This window comes from Gigantopelta aegis, chromosome 9 (genome assembly GCF_016097555.1).
Source record: "Gigantopelta aegis isolate Gae_Host chromosome 9, Gae_host_genome, whole genome shotgun sequence".
Taxonomy (NCBI): Eukaryota; Metazoa; Mollusca; class Gastropoda; order Neomphalida; family Peltospiridae; genus Gigantopelta; species Gigantopelta aegis.
This window is the reverse complement of record NC_054707.1, coordinates 28,768,676-28,786,852: the sequence shown is the minus strand read 5'-3', so window position 1 is coordinate 28,786,852 and position 18,177 is coordinate 28,768,676. Positions and strand designations below refer to the sequence as shown.

The 18,177-nt window shown below is 33.3% G+C and overlaps 1 protein-coding gene across 2 annotated transcripts in view; it reads left to right on the top strand.

Moving 5' to 3' along the window:
* Positions 1 to 18,177, top strand: part of LOC121381864 (cytoskeleton-associated protein 5-like) — a 200,247-nt gene that overhangs the window by 133,849 nt on the left and 48,221 nt on the right. For both annotated transcript variants that reach the window (XM_041511240.1, XM_041511241.1), the window contains exons 30-34: positions 4,087 to 4,290; positions 4,859 to 4,994; positions 7,971 to 8,164; positions 9,228 to 9,355; positions 15,135 to 15,308. In XM_041511240.1, the coding sequence (XP_041367174.1) occupies positions 4,087 to 4,290; positions 4,859 to 4,994; positions 7,971 to 8,164; positions 9,228 to 9,355; positions 15,135 to 15,308 (836 nt within the window). The remainder of the gene's footprint in view (positions 1 to 4,086; positions 4,291 to 4,858; positions 4,995 to 7,970; positions 8,165 to 9,227; positions 9,356 to 15,134; positions 15,309 to 18,177) is intronic.

The window sequence follows — 18,177 nt, the reverse complement described above, 5'->3', positions numbered from 1 at the left end:
TTCCGGTATACTTTGTAATTCACCAGAATCATTTCGTATACCCTCGGCATAATCCTTAATGTTTTCAAATTCTTTTCAAATCACTGGTATGATTTTGCAAATAAGGTTTTGATTGGTCGAATGAAAGGTCAACTGGACATGAGCTACAACGGGCTGCTGTTAGATCCACATGTAATAGTGTAGCTAATTTTAATTAGATTGTAGCCACTCAACAGTTTACAGTCAATCTATGTGATAGCAACTGGCTTGCCCCATGAAAAAAATAAACATCATTTTTGTTTTTCACTTGGGAAGACTACATCAAAGAAACTGCCAGCCAGAGTGAAATTGACAAGTGTTACAATGTTTTAATCTGTTACACTGCATTGAGGGGGGGGGGGGGTGGGGGGGGGGCGGGGGACGACTTTGATTTCATGTTATTACATTTGAGTTGAATGTTTGTATTTTTCTTATAAGAGGTTTGACCCTTTGTGAACTTAGCAGAACAAAATATTTTTAACTCCAAGCCAAATAAATAATTTTTACAACATTCATATTGGGTCTTTGTTTCTAGAATAAGACATCTGAAGTGGGAAAGGCACAGTCTAGTTTGGAGTGGGGGGATAAGCCAGATTTTAATCTGTATATGGAATAGGAAAAAACCCTCATACATTTTTGGGGGAAGGGGAGGGCGGGCACAGGCTTCTCCCCCGGTTCCTACAGGGGGGAAGAGGGACAGGCACAGGCCTGGCTTACATGTGTTAATAATTTTATTCCTTTAAGAATTGACTGCAATTATTTTTTGGTTCATGCAAGTATGAACCGAAAAAACAATGTGCACACTGTATGACTCCATGTAGAAGGTCATACAAAAGTGTGCACATCGTTTTTTCGGTTCATACTTGCATGAACCAAAAAATTATTGCAGTCAAATCTTATAATTAAATTTATATGCATACTTTAACAATACATAACTGAATTTATTTTGTTTAGCTTCAAATATGCCTGTAGTATTGTTTGTGTAAACTTCATTGATACTTATGTCGCGTAAGAATGCAAACGTTCATTAACTATTATTTGAATCAGGTGATTTTTGGTAAATGACGTCATTTTGTTAAGTGACGCCACTTCATCTAGCTGCTGTGCATTTCGTTATATTGGAAGGAATTGTCCTATTAGTGTTTAGTTTATACTTTATGAAAGTGAATGAAGGAAACGTGTCTAACATTTATGTTGTCGGTGGAACCGTTTAATTTTCGCCAACAGCTGTAGAACATCAGTTACAAGTAAGTTACAGCCGTGAAGTTTCCTACATGATTTCTTTGGCCACTGACCGAGTCTCATGTTGTGATTAGCGAAGAAGTTGGGTTTTTTGTTGGTTTTTTTAAATCAATGCTTATAGATCTACATTTCTACTCTGATATAGCATTTTCCATCAATTTATCGTATACATATTTTTTTTAATATTGCTTTTGTTGCTTTCACGTGTATTTTCTTCAAAATATCTAAATATGGTTACCTGAATAATCCGGCTTGTAGCACAAAAGTAGTGCGAGTTGGGGGGGGGAGGGGGTGTGTAGTAGTAGGCGTGGCTTGAATGGAGATATGAACGAAAAAAAGGAAGCACCTCTGGACCAATCAGATTGCCGTAAAGTGTATAGACACAAAGAAAATTTAATTATTATTAAATATTTATAATTTTCTAATTAATTAATGAAATAAGCAAAATAAACACTACACTTCTTATATTTTGTTCAATGCACAATAGCATCTCTAACAAAATATACTGTAACATTAGTACAATGTAGCTGAAATCGGTTGACAATTAACAGTTGCTAATTTAAGCTATGTTTATTTTGCCTGCACGTGGAAATGGCACTCTGCCAAGTAACACGGTTTCACTACTCAACACCCCTCAGAACAGTAGGTGTGAACTGTGGAAAAGCTGTGTGCAACTAATTGCAACGTGAATATCAGTAGCTAGACATAGCATCAGTAAATACAACCGCAGATTTGTAACAATGCAAAATTATAAATATTTGATCTTACAACATTTATACTGTTATTTTATTTATTATTTTAAAATACATGTATAGACAAATGAAATGTATACATGTATCGGCATTCAGACAATGTTCTGCAGTTAAGAGTAAGATAGACTGTCCACAAGGCATTTGTAAAGTTTACTGTTGGTTATAATCTGGAAGTGGCTCTATTGAATAATCAATTATACCAGTTATTGGCATAAATTTGACACGCACCGGGGCTATGCAATTAAGTGGATTTGACTGTAATTATAATCATTAAATGAATTTGTAAAATGTACATACCGTATATCTTCGCCTGTAAGTCGATCTCGTCTATAAGTCGAGTCCCTAATTTCAAGCCCTGAAAACTTTTTTTTTATTATTGACCCATTTATAAGTCGACCCATGAAAAACAACTTATAAATATTGAAATATTTCTTATTTTCAGCACATGAGAACAATAATGTACAATATTTGAATCAAAAAGATAATATTTTACAAAATTCCGTGTTCACGTTTTGTAGGCTACATCGCAATATACTCAGACTATTCCAATCAAACTATCATTATTACATAGCATCAAAATGAAATATTCCCTTAGTAGAGAGTGAAAGCTGTTTGACTGTTACTGTATGGCACTGTACAGATGGTTTTTTGCACAGACAACAACTTTATTTATAAATACTGACAATCGATCACTACGATAAAACTGAAAGTATCACGTTTTGCCGCCATATTAATACATGTAAGGAGGATAACTCTGGAAAGTACACTGGTTTTTGTACCAAATGATGTGTGTCCCTATTGCTCTAGTGAACTGCAGAGATCAGTCTATTTTAAGGGAAAGCTCAGTAATACTAGTATTCATGAAGTTAATCACCGACAAAACATTGTTTGAACAACCATTAATGCCAGTGACCAGATTTCAAAATAAACTCAGGCAACGGGTAGTTAGTATTGTTTACATTTTTGCTATTAGTGATGACTGTTAATTTAACTAAGTGGACTGTTGTCTTAGCATGTGAGTGAGATCGCACGCCTTTTCGCATAACCAAAACCGTTCTAATGCCCCCCGAAAAAGGTTATAAAAAATAAATGTGTCAAATTAACATATCTGAGTATAAGTACAGGGCATACTTCAACAATTAAACTTGTAAAATAATCCCCAAAACAGTAATATTTTTTGGTGAATTTGTTTTACCCTAAGTCGACCCCCCCAAGTTATAAAATAATTTTTGGGTGGAAAAAATTCGACTTATAGGCGAAGATATACGGTATGTCATGTGGTACATAATACTGTAATAATTCTTTAAAACTTGTTTCATTGACGATCTTGACCACTTCTCCCAAACTTACTTCGAGAAACAAGGGACTATTCCCTGTTATGTTGGTCTACCTTGACCCTTGCATGTCCATCTATTTCTAAGAATGTGTCTGTCTTCATATACGGGAAAAAGTAACTTTTTGTTTGACATTTTCAGTTATAAAAACAGCATAGGGTAAATAGAGAATACTACATGAGCGGCCGTTAGATACCATTTATCTCACAACGAGTTGTTTTAAAATGTATCTGATGAGCAAAAGCGAGTTTGATATGTTTTTAAGCAATGAGTTGTGAGATAAATGGTATCTAACGGACATGAATGTATTATTCTATTTCTTACATATCCTCAAAAACCAAGTTTTACGTAAATTTTTACATTTTTTTCAACTAAAGGTTATTTACAGCCATTGCACTTGCAGCTGACTTTCATGTCACAGACACATGAATGTCAGGTTAACTGTTACTATACGTCACAGTCTAATCGATTTCCATTGTGTAGTTTTTGATTGGATGTATGGCATTGGTGACCTTTGAGCAACCAGTCATATGTCTTGAAATTGTTAATACACGTTAACAACCATGTGTAACCAAAAATAACACATGGTGTTCTCACCAACAGGTGTGTAAGAAAACATTTGTACTGGTAAAACTTGCAGATTAACAATAAGCATTGAATAGTGATTGATTTGGGGGTTTTTATTTTCAACTAACATTCTACTTACTAATTTGTTTTTATTCTTTTGATCTGTTTTTCAGTGTCTTGAGACTAACAGCAATCAAGTTATAGAAAATATGGATGTCATTTTGAAATGGCTGACAATTCGGTTCTATGATACGAACCCAAGCATGCTGAACAAAGCCCTAGAGTTTTTGCAGCTACTGTTCAGTACAGTTGCTGAGGAAGATTATCACATGCATGATATAGAAGCATCATCATTTCTTCCATACCTCATTCTGAAGGCTAGTCATTTTGTTTTTTTAAATTTTAATTATTATATATCCTATAAACATGTAAGTTGTTTAGCGAAACTACTTGGAAGCCCCAAAAAACTAAATTGTTCCATTTCGGTTGGAATGTTAAAGAAGTCTTCAAGGGGGCTATTTAGTTTGCTCAGCAAAAAAATAGCTTCATTTAAACAAAACAAAACAAAAATCCATTTTCCTTAAATTGTGCATCTCTGTGTTTGTTAATAAATAAAATGAAATGACTTTGGGTTATGGAAAGTATTACAAAATGTTATTGGAGTCTGGTGTTTCACTATTGAATACTTCCTATTCACTTAAAAAAACAACCAAGAAAATATAGCATTTATGTGGATTGGTTTATATTTTTATTATTTAGCACAACATGTGAGCCATATTCTATAATTTTAGTTTTTGAATTGATATAAAATTGAAATAGTCTTTGTTGGAAATGAAATGGTGCGTCTTTCTGGCAGTAAGTTTTGCTTATTATCATCCATCATTTGACATATTGAACATGGTACATACAGTTAAAAAAAATTTCATTTATTGTCTTTATTTTCAGGTTGGTGACTCGAAGGACACTGTCAGACGGGAAGTTCGTAAGATCTTCAAGCTAATTTACAAAAGTTTTCCAGCCAGTAAAATGTTCTGTTTTTTTATTGATGGTTTGAAGTCGAAGAATTCCAAACAAAGAGCAGGTATGGCAGGTTTGGGCGTTTCTAATGTCAGATGTACCATGAGAGTCAACATTAAGGGTATTTACCTGGTGGGCAAACGATTATAGTAGGTGGAGTGAATTTGTGTAAGAAGATATTTAATAAAACATTAAAGTTGGTTCTTTACTGTAGCATATTTTACCGAAATGAAAAATATTTGCTAATAACTGCCATACATTTCTTAATGCTAGCATTAGAGACACTGATTGCTAGCAGTGCAAGCATTATCTAATTTGGACTGCCACAATCGTTAATGTTCACTTTTAACATGAATCTTTTACAAAGATTAAAGTACTGGACAGGCCATTATGTCGGAAAAATACTATCATGTCAGTTTTTTGTTAAAAACAAAATCAGGAAAGTCTAGAAAAATATTGTGGCAGTGTTTAAAAATAACTACATGTATGTTAAGTGTACCAAATTTTGATTGTTTAAGTCCTTTATGATTATTGGATACATATATATTAAACATTCAACAATAAACACATTTATAGATTTAAAACAAATAAAAATGATGCTATTTCACAGCAGTTTTTATTTCACATTTGTCCTCTTGCCAACACTGTCGGAATCGGGGACACAATCCAATAGGTCTCAGTACACACTAGTGTTGATTGCAATGACACTTTCATTGAGACAGAACAATGATTGTAACCATGCAGTTGCAAAATCTGGGTCCTTATTTTTAATTGGAGTGTAATACCTTGATAGCTTCCTCACCAAGAATGGTGTTATTGTTACCAACTGTTAATCTTGTGACCAAGTTGGCGGCTTTGACAAATGTGGCAGTGGATTGATACAACTGTAGGACCGATGTCAATGACTGGTGGTATATCCTTATGGCAAACTTTAAAATCACAGATGTCTGAAACCGACGAATTGTCTTGCAACTTCATAATGAATAAAGTTAAAATTCATATAAAAACAATTTATTAAGTTTTAAACCCATACCAACTCAAGTAACATTTTTTGAAAAAGAAATCCAGTATAAAAAAAAAGAAAAAAAAAGTGTTTTTTTTGTTTACAAATTACCATTAAATTATACAGATTAAATCTCATTTATAATACAGGTGTGAAGACAAAATGCTAGATCAGTCAAGGTTTGCACCTTGACTTGCATTGTCTCAGAAGTAATGCAGTACAAAGAGACTAAAGGTAGACCTGCGTGTGCTTCAGTAAACTAGACTGGGAGTGGCTGTCCTCTTTGTGGTGATGCAAAAGGGATGAAATCGCCAGTAAAGAATTTCCTTGGGAGTGGCTGTCCTATATACGAGGCACTAGAGATATTATGAATGTTACAGTAGTAGGCTATTAATAAAATAAATATGAAAATAAAAATAAATTTGTAAACCCCTCCCCCCAAAAAACAACATTGTACCAATTTAAAAAATGATGCACTTTGTTATCATATTGCAAAGCATAAAAACATACTTATTGTTTATTACAGTAACATTTAGACGGTTATGTCATCATGTAAGATCTGTTCTTATTGCATGGAAATCATTTAAACTTAAAATGATACCGACAAAGACAATCAGTTCACTGACTTTTGGAATAATCCCAATCTAATTAAAATTAGCTCCACTATTACATGTGGATCTAACACCAGCCAGTTGGAGCTCATGTCGACCAATCAAAACCTTACTTGCAGAATCCTGCCAGTGATTTAAAAATAATTTGAAAACATTCCGAATTATCCTGAGGGTATACGATATGTTTCATGTGAATTACGAATGCCTTAAAACATGTTTTATTTTATAAAATAAATAATTTGTAATGTAAAACTGAAGACTGATTTAGGTTTTTTTTTTATATAAATAAATAAATAATTTTTAATGTAAAATTGAAGACTGATAACCCACCCTGTACGTATTGGTATGGTTCGCTGTACTGCGGCCAATAAAATATAGAGACTGTTCTATGTCTTCTGCTGCCAGATCTGTAGTTTGCACTAGTGCAGATGCGGTGTGTTTTGTCACATTCGATTCAGTTTCAGTGCAGGTTTTTTGGTTAACTGTTGCCATACTGGCCAGATGCTAAATTTGATGGTTGCCCAATGGACTACCTTTGTAAAATTCTTAGTCGCCTTTAACCAATAAAGGTCGCCACAGTCGACAGGGCGACTGCTAATTTCAACCCTGGTAGTAGTAGTTATTTTTAATTAATCTTGTACAAGATACTGATGTCTGAGCAGGTCCACTTGAAAAACGGCACAAATAGTATATTTACCATTTCTATCGCCGACAATTGTTGGAAAAACAAAACAACCGAGGGGAATGCAAGTGACAAATGTTTGTTATATTTGGGACCGGTTCAAGTCTTTTGAGAATTAAAATGCATATCAGCTGATTAATGTAGACAAAAGTTATATGTGCAGAAACACTGCGCCAATAAACGGATAGGAATTTGTTCCGAATAATAGAAACAGATGGGTACGTCGGACTGACAAGAATGTCTAAAGTGGGACCGGCAAAAAAAAAAAAATTGGTCTCGGGGATCGAGAATTTTGCTAATAAAGGTGGTAGTTGTTTGTTTTGGGGGTTTTGGGGGGGGGGGGGGGGGGGGAGGGTAGGAGAGCTCATTCATAAGTAAATAAATAGATACTTATTTATAAGTGACAAAGTATTCACTGTTATTACGGTAATGCTGTTAATTGTAACTTTATTCTAAACTGTTGAAAATATTTTGCATGTTTTTCTAAACAAACCATAAAGTATGCATAATTAGCCTATCTATTGTATAAACTGACAAACTGATTAAACATGAACTCAGTATGCAAAATGTACATTAAAAAGTTAATTATTTTCATTTACTGTTTTTTGGTTTTATCAACAAGTGAATTTTTAACCATGCCCAGTGAATTGCCCCATGGCAAGTGAATTGAAAAAAAACTTTCTAGAACCCCTATTTCTTAATAATATTTTCATTCTTGATATATGTTATGATTTGTTCTTGCAGAATGTCTTGATGAACTGGGCTTTCTGATAGAATTGTATGGTATTACAATATGTCAACCTTCGCCTGCACAAGCACTGAAGATAATAGCTCAACAAATTGGCGACCGTGACAATTCTGTCAGAAATGCAGCCCTCAACACTATTGTCACAGCATACCTCATACTAGGAGAAAGTACCTATAAGTATATTGGTACTGTAAGTAAACAAGGAATTGTGGGAAAGTTTTCCAGTGTCAAATGTTTTTTTTAAAGTTTTACTTCTTATGTTTGCCTTTTATATCGGGTGATTTGTGAGAGAAAAAAATCTCACTTTTTAACTTGCACAGATTATATTGTTGATTGATTTAACATTTTAAAGAGACATTCCCGAGTTTTCTGCGTTGTAAAATGTTTCCGACTAATACAATATTTCTACGATTAAACTTACATATTAAATATATTTTCTTGTTTAGAATATTAGTGTCTGTATATTCAATTTGCTTCTGGTCGTCTTTATATTTGTAAGAAGCCCAAACTGGATTTTCTCTTCAAATAATTTCGTACGTACGAAAAAATAATTTTTTAGGAAATATAATGAAAATTAACCTAGTACAAATATTAGGATGATCAGAAACATGTTTAATATACAGCCACTAATATTCTAAACAAGAAAATATATTTAATGTGTAAGTTTAATTGTAGAAATATTTTATTAGTCGATAACATCTTAAAACATTGCAGCAAACAGGAATGTCCCTTTAAAAGTGTAAAATGAAGCATGATACAATATGTAATCCTATAAAATATTATGCCATTCACCTCAGGTTATTAGGTCATAGGATCGAACCTTGGTGGACCCATTGGGTGTTTTCCCATCCCAACCAGTGCCTCATTACTGGTATATCAAAGGCTGTCGTATTTGCTGTTCTTTCTATGGCAAAGAGAATATAAAAGGTCCCTTGCTACTAATAGAAAAATTTAAGACTGCATGTTAGAATTACTAAACGTTTGACATCCGACCTATATGATTAATTAATATAATTTTATGTGCTTTAGTGGTGTCATTAATCAAAATAAACCTTAACTTTCTACACAATGCAGATATATCATTTTGATGTGAACTAAAATAACACTGTTTACAAACATATCTGAATGTTAATGATCTGTAATAATGTAAGCATGCAGACATTTGTACATCACATACTTACATGTATATTTGACATAGCTCTGTCAAGTTCATCTTGTTTTATATTTGTTTTATTTAGTTTTTTCTTTTTCAGTTGAATGACAAGGAACAAAGTCTCCTAGATGAAAGAATAAAGCGATCAGCGAAGAATAAACCTAGTGCCAAGATTATTGTGGATGAACGTCCAAAAACTACTCCCCTGTCTCAGAGGACGATGTCTCAGTAAGTTATTTTACACCTGCATCTGCCCAGTGGTAAAACACTTTATAAAGTGAATCTATAAGTAATTATGACAGCTAATTTGATAAATTAAATAGATTTGATCTTTTACCAACAATGAAATTCACAAAATATTAGGATATGAATCGTAGTTTGTTTCCAAAACAAAAATTGTGGTCTGCGAAACACAGTGATTGGGAACACTGGTTGTATATACTGGACAACTAACCCCAGTTATATGTAAATAAGCACAAATTGGTGGATTTTTTGCATAATTTTAAACCAAATTAGGAGAAAGCCCATAAAAATAGTACTTACCTTTTCACATATGAACATTACTTTATGTATTTATAGGATTGGATTGGATTGGATTAATTTTTAACAAAAACCACGTTGAGTGGGTACAAGTTTATAATTTTTACTCCCATATATTCACTTAAATGTTTTATAAATACATGAAATAAAGTTCATATATTAATCGGTAAGTATTATTTCGTGGGTTTTTTGTAATTTTTATTATTTTTAGATCAGCTTAGAGTTGAAAATATATCAATTAGTGAAATTTTAAAAATAAAATAAAAAGTTAACAAGCCAAAAATAAAAAGGAATTGATGGCTCTGCTGAATATTTATATAATTTGGAGCATTTTAGAAGGACAGCCCAAAAATAAATAAGAGAAAGAAGAGAGGATCGGACTATTTAATAATATTAAAATAAAATAAAGTAATTTTGACATAAAATTTTGTATGAAGGTCTAAAAGTTTTAGTCTGATTTATATGTTTATCAATTACCAGTCATTTCGATATGTTAAAAATTGATACATCACAGATCAAGCAATTTGGGGAAGGACCTGGTAACATGGGGTTTGCCAGATCGGTTTTAAAAAGTTCTGCTTTCTTGTCATCCAAGCAGTCTTGGATAGGGCCCAGAAATAGGGATGGGTGGCCAGATTGGAGAAAGAAAGTAGAGGTGCGAAGCGTAAATAATTTTGTGTAAAACAAATGTACTTATAGTGTCATTCGGTATTCGGTGTTTTATTTGTTAGTTACGTTCCGCTATGTTTTGACATCTATAAAATATGTCAATGTTACTTTCTGTTATTTATATATGTATGTAAATGCCTTCTTTTTTCGTTTTGTTTTTTTCTGTCAATAAATACATGTAGCCTTTATGCCCAAGCATATATTTCAAATTCATCTGGGTTATCTTTTTTGTTTTAATTACTTACTTTCACAATATACGCAAAATGAATGTACCACAAAGATGCCAACAGCTGGGATGTGGTGGGATGGGATGGTGTTAGGTGCATAGTTTTCAGAGTTTAGAGGTAGGCAGTGAAGCGCACACTTCTTACAATATTAAGCGAAATTAAACAGCTGCAATGCTGCAACCAGCTGTAATGCAGTTTCAAATTTGAACTCATATATTAATTTTGAAAGCTCAAACTAACTGAAACTTAACTATTTCCTCGTCCCTTTCAAGATCTGTATTTACTTCTATCAAAACATATTTACATTTCTTTTCGGACAACTTCACGGTCACATTGCAAGGTCAAAGGTCAAGAATAGTTAAATATAGCTTTAGAGCTTTAATAAGGAATCATTCAAAGAAAAACATGTACATATTGAGTGGACTTAATAATTTTTAATGTATTTCTATCCTAACATTTACAGTGGTACAAGTGGTATGTGCAGTGATCTACGAAGTAAGTTCATATTTACTCTTCCGTGGCCAGCATATGCTGTTTTGAATCTTCATTAACAAAATTCAAATAAGATATAAGACTGAAAGCAATTTAAAATTATATAAAGACCATGGTTTGTATTGTCATTTTAGCATATCCTTAAGTTGACAAAATTTTATATTAAGGAAATCTGCATTTTATGCAAAACAACAACAAAAAAGTAACTAATGATTTCCACTACTGGGTTCTGTGTAACACTTTCATTCCTTCTGTTGTTAGTGTTTGGAACTTTAAACATGTTTAACATGGATCTGGATCAGTTAGTTAAATAAAACAACCCTCATACCATAAAATGCATCATTTGCATTAAATGTCAGCCAGTGCTCCACAACTGGTACAACAAAGGCTGTGGGATGATGCATATAAAAGATCCATTGTTGCTAAATGAAATGGAGTAGTCCACTGCGTGGCGGCAGAATATTTCCTTTGTTATTATTTATGTGGTCCTTAATTATACATCCGACACCATATAATCGTAAACAAAATGTGTTGAGTGCATTGTTAAATAAAACATTTCAAATCAGTACTACAATTAGTCCAAAATGAGTTCCAAGATAATGCCACAAGAAATTTCAAACACCAGCTCAGCATCATATCCAGAACCAACAATGTTGCACTTCAGTGGATTCCAGCACACTGTGGAATCACAGGAAACGAGACTGCAGACAAACTAGCCAAACAAGCATCTGAATGCCAGCAACACCGTCACAGAGTGTCACTTCCAGAGATGAAGAATCTCATAAAACGGAAGTTCAACACAGCCTGGAAAACAAGGACAGGAAGTACTTATCCAAGTGACCCAATCATACACCTAAACCGACGAGAACAAACAATGATATTCAGACTGAGGACAGGGCAGTGCAGACTCGGTGCACATCTCTACAAACTCAAAGTGGTAACAACACCTCAATGCCACTGTAATACTGAACCTCAAACTTCAGAGCATGTACTGCAAAGATGTCCAACATATGACAGTATCGGAGAAAACATCTGGCCACAACTCAGTCTAATTAAAATTAGCTCCACTATTACATGTGGATCTAAAGACAGCCAGTTGGAGCTCATGTCCACCAATCAAAACCTTACATGCAGAATCCTGCCAGTGATTTAAAAATAATTTGAAAACATTCCGAATTATCCTGAGGGTATACGACATGTTTCGTGTGAATTACGAATGCCTTAAAACATGTTTTATTTTATAAAATAAATAATTTGTAATGTAAAACTGAAGACTGATTAAAATAGACTCGCCCGATATTTTTAGAATTTGTATGCTCCCAAATAACGTTATAAAAGGCGAAGTGTGATTGGTCAATATTTAAATTATTATTTACAGACGAAATGTTACCTGGACATTGGGGACTATGCAGTGTTGTTAGTTTTAAATCACTGGCAGGATTCTGCAAGTAAGGTTTTGATTGGTGGACATGAGCTCCAACTGGCTGTCATTAGATCCACATGTAATAGTGGAGCTAATTTTAATTAGATTGACCACAACTCAGAACAATCGGAGAAAAACTTTGGGGTGGACGAGATGACCTGCTGCTGACTGTGGAGTTCATGGAGGCGGCAAAACTCAAGGTTTGAATTCATGGAGCATAAAGAAACTGAATGCAGAAGAAGAAGAAATAAAACATTTCTCCATCCTTCATTTAAGCTTGAAGCAACATAATAACTTAAAGAATATAAACACTATTAAGATTATAATGTTGACTATAGACACACCCAATTTTCTTCAAATACTGTACACTTAATATCTATAGGTATGTGTAGAGGAGATGATTTTCCGCGATCACGGAAAAATGGACGGAATCGCGGAATTTAGTAACTGAAACGGAATTTGCAATTTTAAAAAAATAACCTTCAAAAGTTGTATTTCTGGTTCAAGCACCATAATAAATATTTTTAGTAGTTTTAAGATTCAATATTGATAATATACGCATAGTGTTTTGGTATGCGAACTTTCATGGAGTGCACTGTATGCCTAAATATTTTCAGAACCGTTAATTCTCGGAAGTTACACTTAATTGCTGTAAGCTTGCAACAAAGCATGTGACTGTTTACCCATGTCACTTTACATAGTGAAATTTAACTTGAAATATAAAAATAAACATGTACTAATACAATTTTAGAATGTTGATTATATAATAAGATTTCTAGTACCTTCAATTTCGATATTTTTCAATAATACTTATTACGATTCAAAAGCATAGCCAATTTACACAACGCTTTCGCCAGAAAACTTAATTTCGTAAAACTTAGAGCATATTCGTTAATTTGTACAGAAACATTTCACATTTATAGTCCGTCCCACGGGGAACACCTTTTTTCATGCTACGGAATTTACTACACGTTATTTATTTCTAAATTGCACACAAAAATAGCATTTTACTTTTCTTCTCACCGGTTTATTATTGTAACACATGTAGCATGTGCTACAGACCCTGCGGTTCAGGGGGTCCCACGGTGAGGCATTGTGTACATTTTCCCCCTCTCCCCGAGGGGGTTGCAAAATATATATCTTAGAAATTAGGCTCAGCTATTATTTGTGCTACAGGCCCCGCTGATCCTTAAACCGGCTCTGAATATATAATTCTAGGCAAATATATATTTTTTTAAGTTCTAAAATAATGTCGAAACTTTAAACGATCGACAGAACAGTGCTTGGTTTTGGTTCACTACCACTGGCCTATATCCAGATTGACCCGACCTCGTTTGAATATGTAATTTGTGCACACGGCACGCTAGTTAGGTTACAGAAAAACATACATGTGTAATCGAGTAAGAACTAAAATAGTAATGTTTTGGTAACATATCTTAGTGGTAAAACATCTTCGGATGTCTTTCTCTGTCAACTTAAATATAACTGAAAAAATAGTATTTTGATACCATTATCAGTACTACATAAAGTGGGGTCAGTCCATAGGACCGTCATCCCGAATTAGTATTATTACCTGCACTACTTCATAAGTAGGGGTAAGATTATATTTGACTTCAACAAGAGTTTAAAACATTTAGCTGAGTGAACATAGATGCACTGTTCTTAAAGTTTCTGTCAGCACTGTTGCCTGCATTTACATTATGGTGTCTGTGGAAAAAAATGGTAGTAGGGATGAAGTGATACTTTATTATTATCAAACTTTTAAAATGTTATAAATTAATACAGTTTGTTTTGTGTCTGCTTAAAAGACAGTTATCATGTTTATGCTTAAAAGACAGTTATCATGTTTAGACATGTACAATTGAATTCAAATAAGTAGTGCTGTGGTGTATATTCCTAAAATCAAAATTACACTGTCTAAATTCAGGATTCTAGTCCTCACAAATACAGTGCTACAAGCTATTTCTGTAATAAAATTACTAATATTTGGATATGTTCCTCTTATGATCATTTACTAGCAAACCTAGATGTGTGCATATAACCAAACATGCAAAATATAGCGTATTTCAGGACAGACTAACTTGACCTTGAAACTGAATAAAATTAACTGTCACCTTTGTAATTTGTAATACTATTGTTAAAGTCTTTATTTAAAAGACAATATATACACCAGTCACAACTACAATTCCTCAAAATATGGTAAAACAGTGTAAATATATGAAAATATACACAAAATACAGCATTTTTGGTGCTATGACTTTGACCTTGAGATATGACCTTGGAAATATTTGGGGAAAAAATGGCACCAAAACTTTCAGAATGCTACTGTAATAAACTTTAAAATGATATTTTTTGCCAACTTTCTTCATTAAATTCCCAAGGGATTACAACTGGCCCTGGACTAGCACAGAGAGCTCCAGACTGGGAATGTTTATTTATAAATATGTGAGTAAAAATTATAAACATGTTTTTTGTCAAAAATTAATCAAGTAGTCGGACAGTTAAGATTGCATGGCTTGAAGGACGTGTTTTAGTTTGTGATACAGTATTAGATATGTTATCTGAAAATGTAATTTAAAAAAATCTTTTTAAAAGCATATTTGGTTGTTCACTAGAGAATGTGATTGCCTGCATAATTCATTCATTTTGCTTCTAGACCAAATATTCACCAGGCAGGACAGAGCTTTAAGAAATCTGCCTCCGCTGCCACCATGGAAAAGCCGTCTGTATTTGAAGTTCAGCTGGAACCAGACTCATCTTACGGAATGCCCAACCTTCTGCAGCTGGATGTTGACGAGCTCTATGATCCTGTAGAGATGCCACAGATTAGGTGTGTTTATTTTCCAATTTTGTGTTGCACAAACCGTCATTTCATCAACTTTTACCTCTAGTGTACTATACTGTAAGCAGAGAACATTTTGTTGCTAATTCATACATATTTATTTGTCTGTGACAGTGATGGGTGTATTGTTACTTTTTTTTATCAAGTGTCACAATTACCATATTTTCTTTTCTACTTAACCTGACCTTATTACACAGTGGCATATTCCCCCATGTTAGTAGTCTGGTCCAAACATCCCAACAGCCAGTAGGATGGCTTAAATCTTCCAGTGAGTCCTCTGCTTCCTGTTCCGGTCACGTGATTGAAGTTTCCTTCTTTGGTCTCACTACACAGATGTCATCTGCCATTGAAACCCATGTTAAATTGCTCAACTTCAAATGACGATTGCCAATAGAATGGGTTCTCGTTGGCACTAACAACATACACCATTGCGAACATACATTATGTACCGTATATCTTCGCCTGTAAGTCGATCTCGGCTATAAGTCGAGTCCCTAATTTCAAGTCCTGAAAACGTATTTTTTTATTGACCCGTTTATAAGTCGACCCATGAAAAACTACTTATAAATATTGAAATATTTCTTATTTTCAGCACATGAGAACAATAATATTTGAACAAAAGAAAATTATTTCGGTTTTCACGTTTTGTACATCGCAATATAATCAGACTATTCCAATCAAACTATCATTATTACATAGCATTAAAACGAAATATTCCCTTAGTAGAGAGTGAAAGCTGTTTGACTGTTACTGTATAGTACTGTACAGATGGTTTTGTGCACAGACAACAACTTTATTTATAAACACTGACAACAGATCACTACGATAAAACTGAAAGTATCACGTTTTGCCGCCATATTAATACATGTAAGAAGGATAACTCTGGAAAGTACACTGGTTTTTGTACCAAATGATGTGTGTCCCTATTGCTCTAGATAGTGAACTGCAGAGATCAGTCTATTTTAAGGGAAAGCTCAGTAATATTCATGAAGTTAATCACCGCCAAAACATTGTTTGAACAACCATTAATGCCAGTGACCAGATTTCAAAATAAACTCAGGCAACAGGGAGTTAGTATTGTTTACATTTTTACTATTAGTGATGACTGTTAATTTAACTAAGTGGACTGTTGTCTTGGCATGTGAGTGAGATCGTACGCCTTTTCGCATAACCAAAACTGTTCTAATGCCAAAAAAAAATAGGTTATAAAAAATAAATGTGTCAAATTAACATATCTGAGTATAAATACATGGCATACTTCAACAATAAAACTTGTAAAATAATCCCCAAAACAGTAATATTTTTTGGTGAATTTTTTTTACCCTCTTATAAGTCGACCCCCCAAGTTATAAAATAATTTTTGGGTGAAAAAAATTTGACTTATAGGCGAAGATATACGGTAAGCATTTATTTTTACTCCAAAATTGAGAACATTTCTGTCTCAGTTTTTTGCTATATAACCACATCTGGCTATAGTACCGGTCCGAACAGGTGGTTCATTAACTCTGGCTGTCACTTGCGCTGCATACCCATGTCCCAAAAGGTTGATGCACAATATTACAAAATAACATGGGCAAAATACAGCCAGAAGGCTTACCATTAAACATACATATTGTTTTAATTCTTCACCATTTCCTAGAAGTGAATATGTGAGCCATAACGTGTGTCACAATTAGGAACTATAGTGGACCGTGATGGATGAACTGTCACCCACAAGTGATTTGTGTAATGAGACCTTTCTCCTTCACAGTTATGTTTTTTTCTTAGTGTTTATTCCACCTTTTTACAGCTTTATTTGTCTAATTTCACTTTTTAATGTGTGATTTTTCAATCGGTCATGTGCTGGTAATCGGCTGTCAGTTTGTTTTTAATGGTAGTCTTGTTTACCAGAATCATTTTACTGCAGGAGATGCTAATTGACGTCATTCAAATACCGATGTCATTCAAATTAATAAACTACCATGCCAGTCAGCGTGCCAATATTAAACTGGTTAGATATTGAGCAATTGTTATGTCATGAGTAATATCTTACACTGATATGTAATATTCTAATAGCAAGCACTTATGATAAGGTAAAATTACCTATACAGACTGAGTCCCATATGTAAAAATATTTTGTCAAAATTATGAAATTGTGTTTAAAAAACCCACAAATCGGTGTAAATGGGTAACAGATCTGCATCAAATGCAGAAAAAAGTCTAATTAATCTTACTTTCGTAAATACCTTATGAACAAGGTCGTATTGATATATTTTTAGAAAATATGTTCGATACAGTATCGTGCAAAACAAGAATGCATTAAAAATTTTAAATAGAATTTTGGTCAGAAAAAACATGGCGGATTTACATATATATGCATTATAGGTGAGATTAACTTGTTTAATATAAATCAAATAAGTTTATTTATAAATACATGAACAGTATAAATGTGTTTTGCCACGTATTGTGGTCTATTAATATATGAACAAACAAAATAATATGACAAAAACATTTATGGATGATTCGTAAGACATTTTACTTGACAATAATTTAAAACAAATACTAATGAAAATAGCACACAGCCTAAATCTTGTCAATGTTTTTTCCTTTAAATTTTTTATTTTGCACAAGGAATCTGACAATATTTTTTATCTCATCAACAGACTTCCTTTTTAGTAAGTATTTAATATTTGAAAAATAAAATATTTACACCTCAGACTTATGATGTTAATATTACATTCAGTACTTAAATGATTTGTTTTTAAATTAACATCAGCTAGTGCAACTAAAAGGGGTTAACATTCGAACCATAATATATTTTGCTATCTGTGTTGCTGAAAAATATACATATTAATCACAATTGATTATTTGAAGCAAC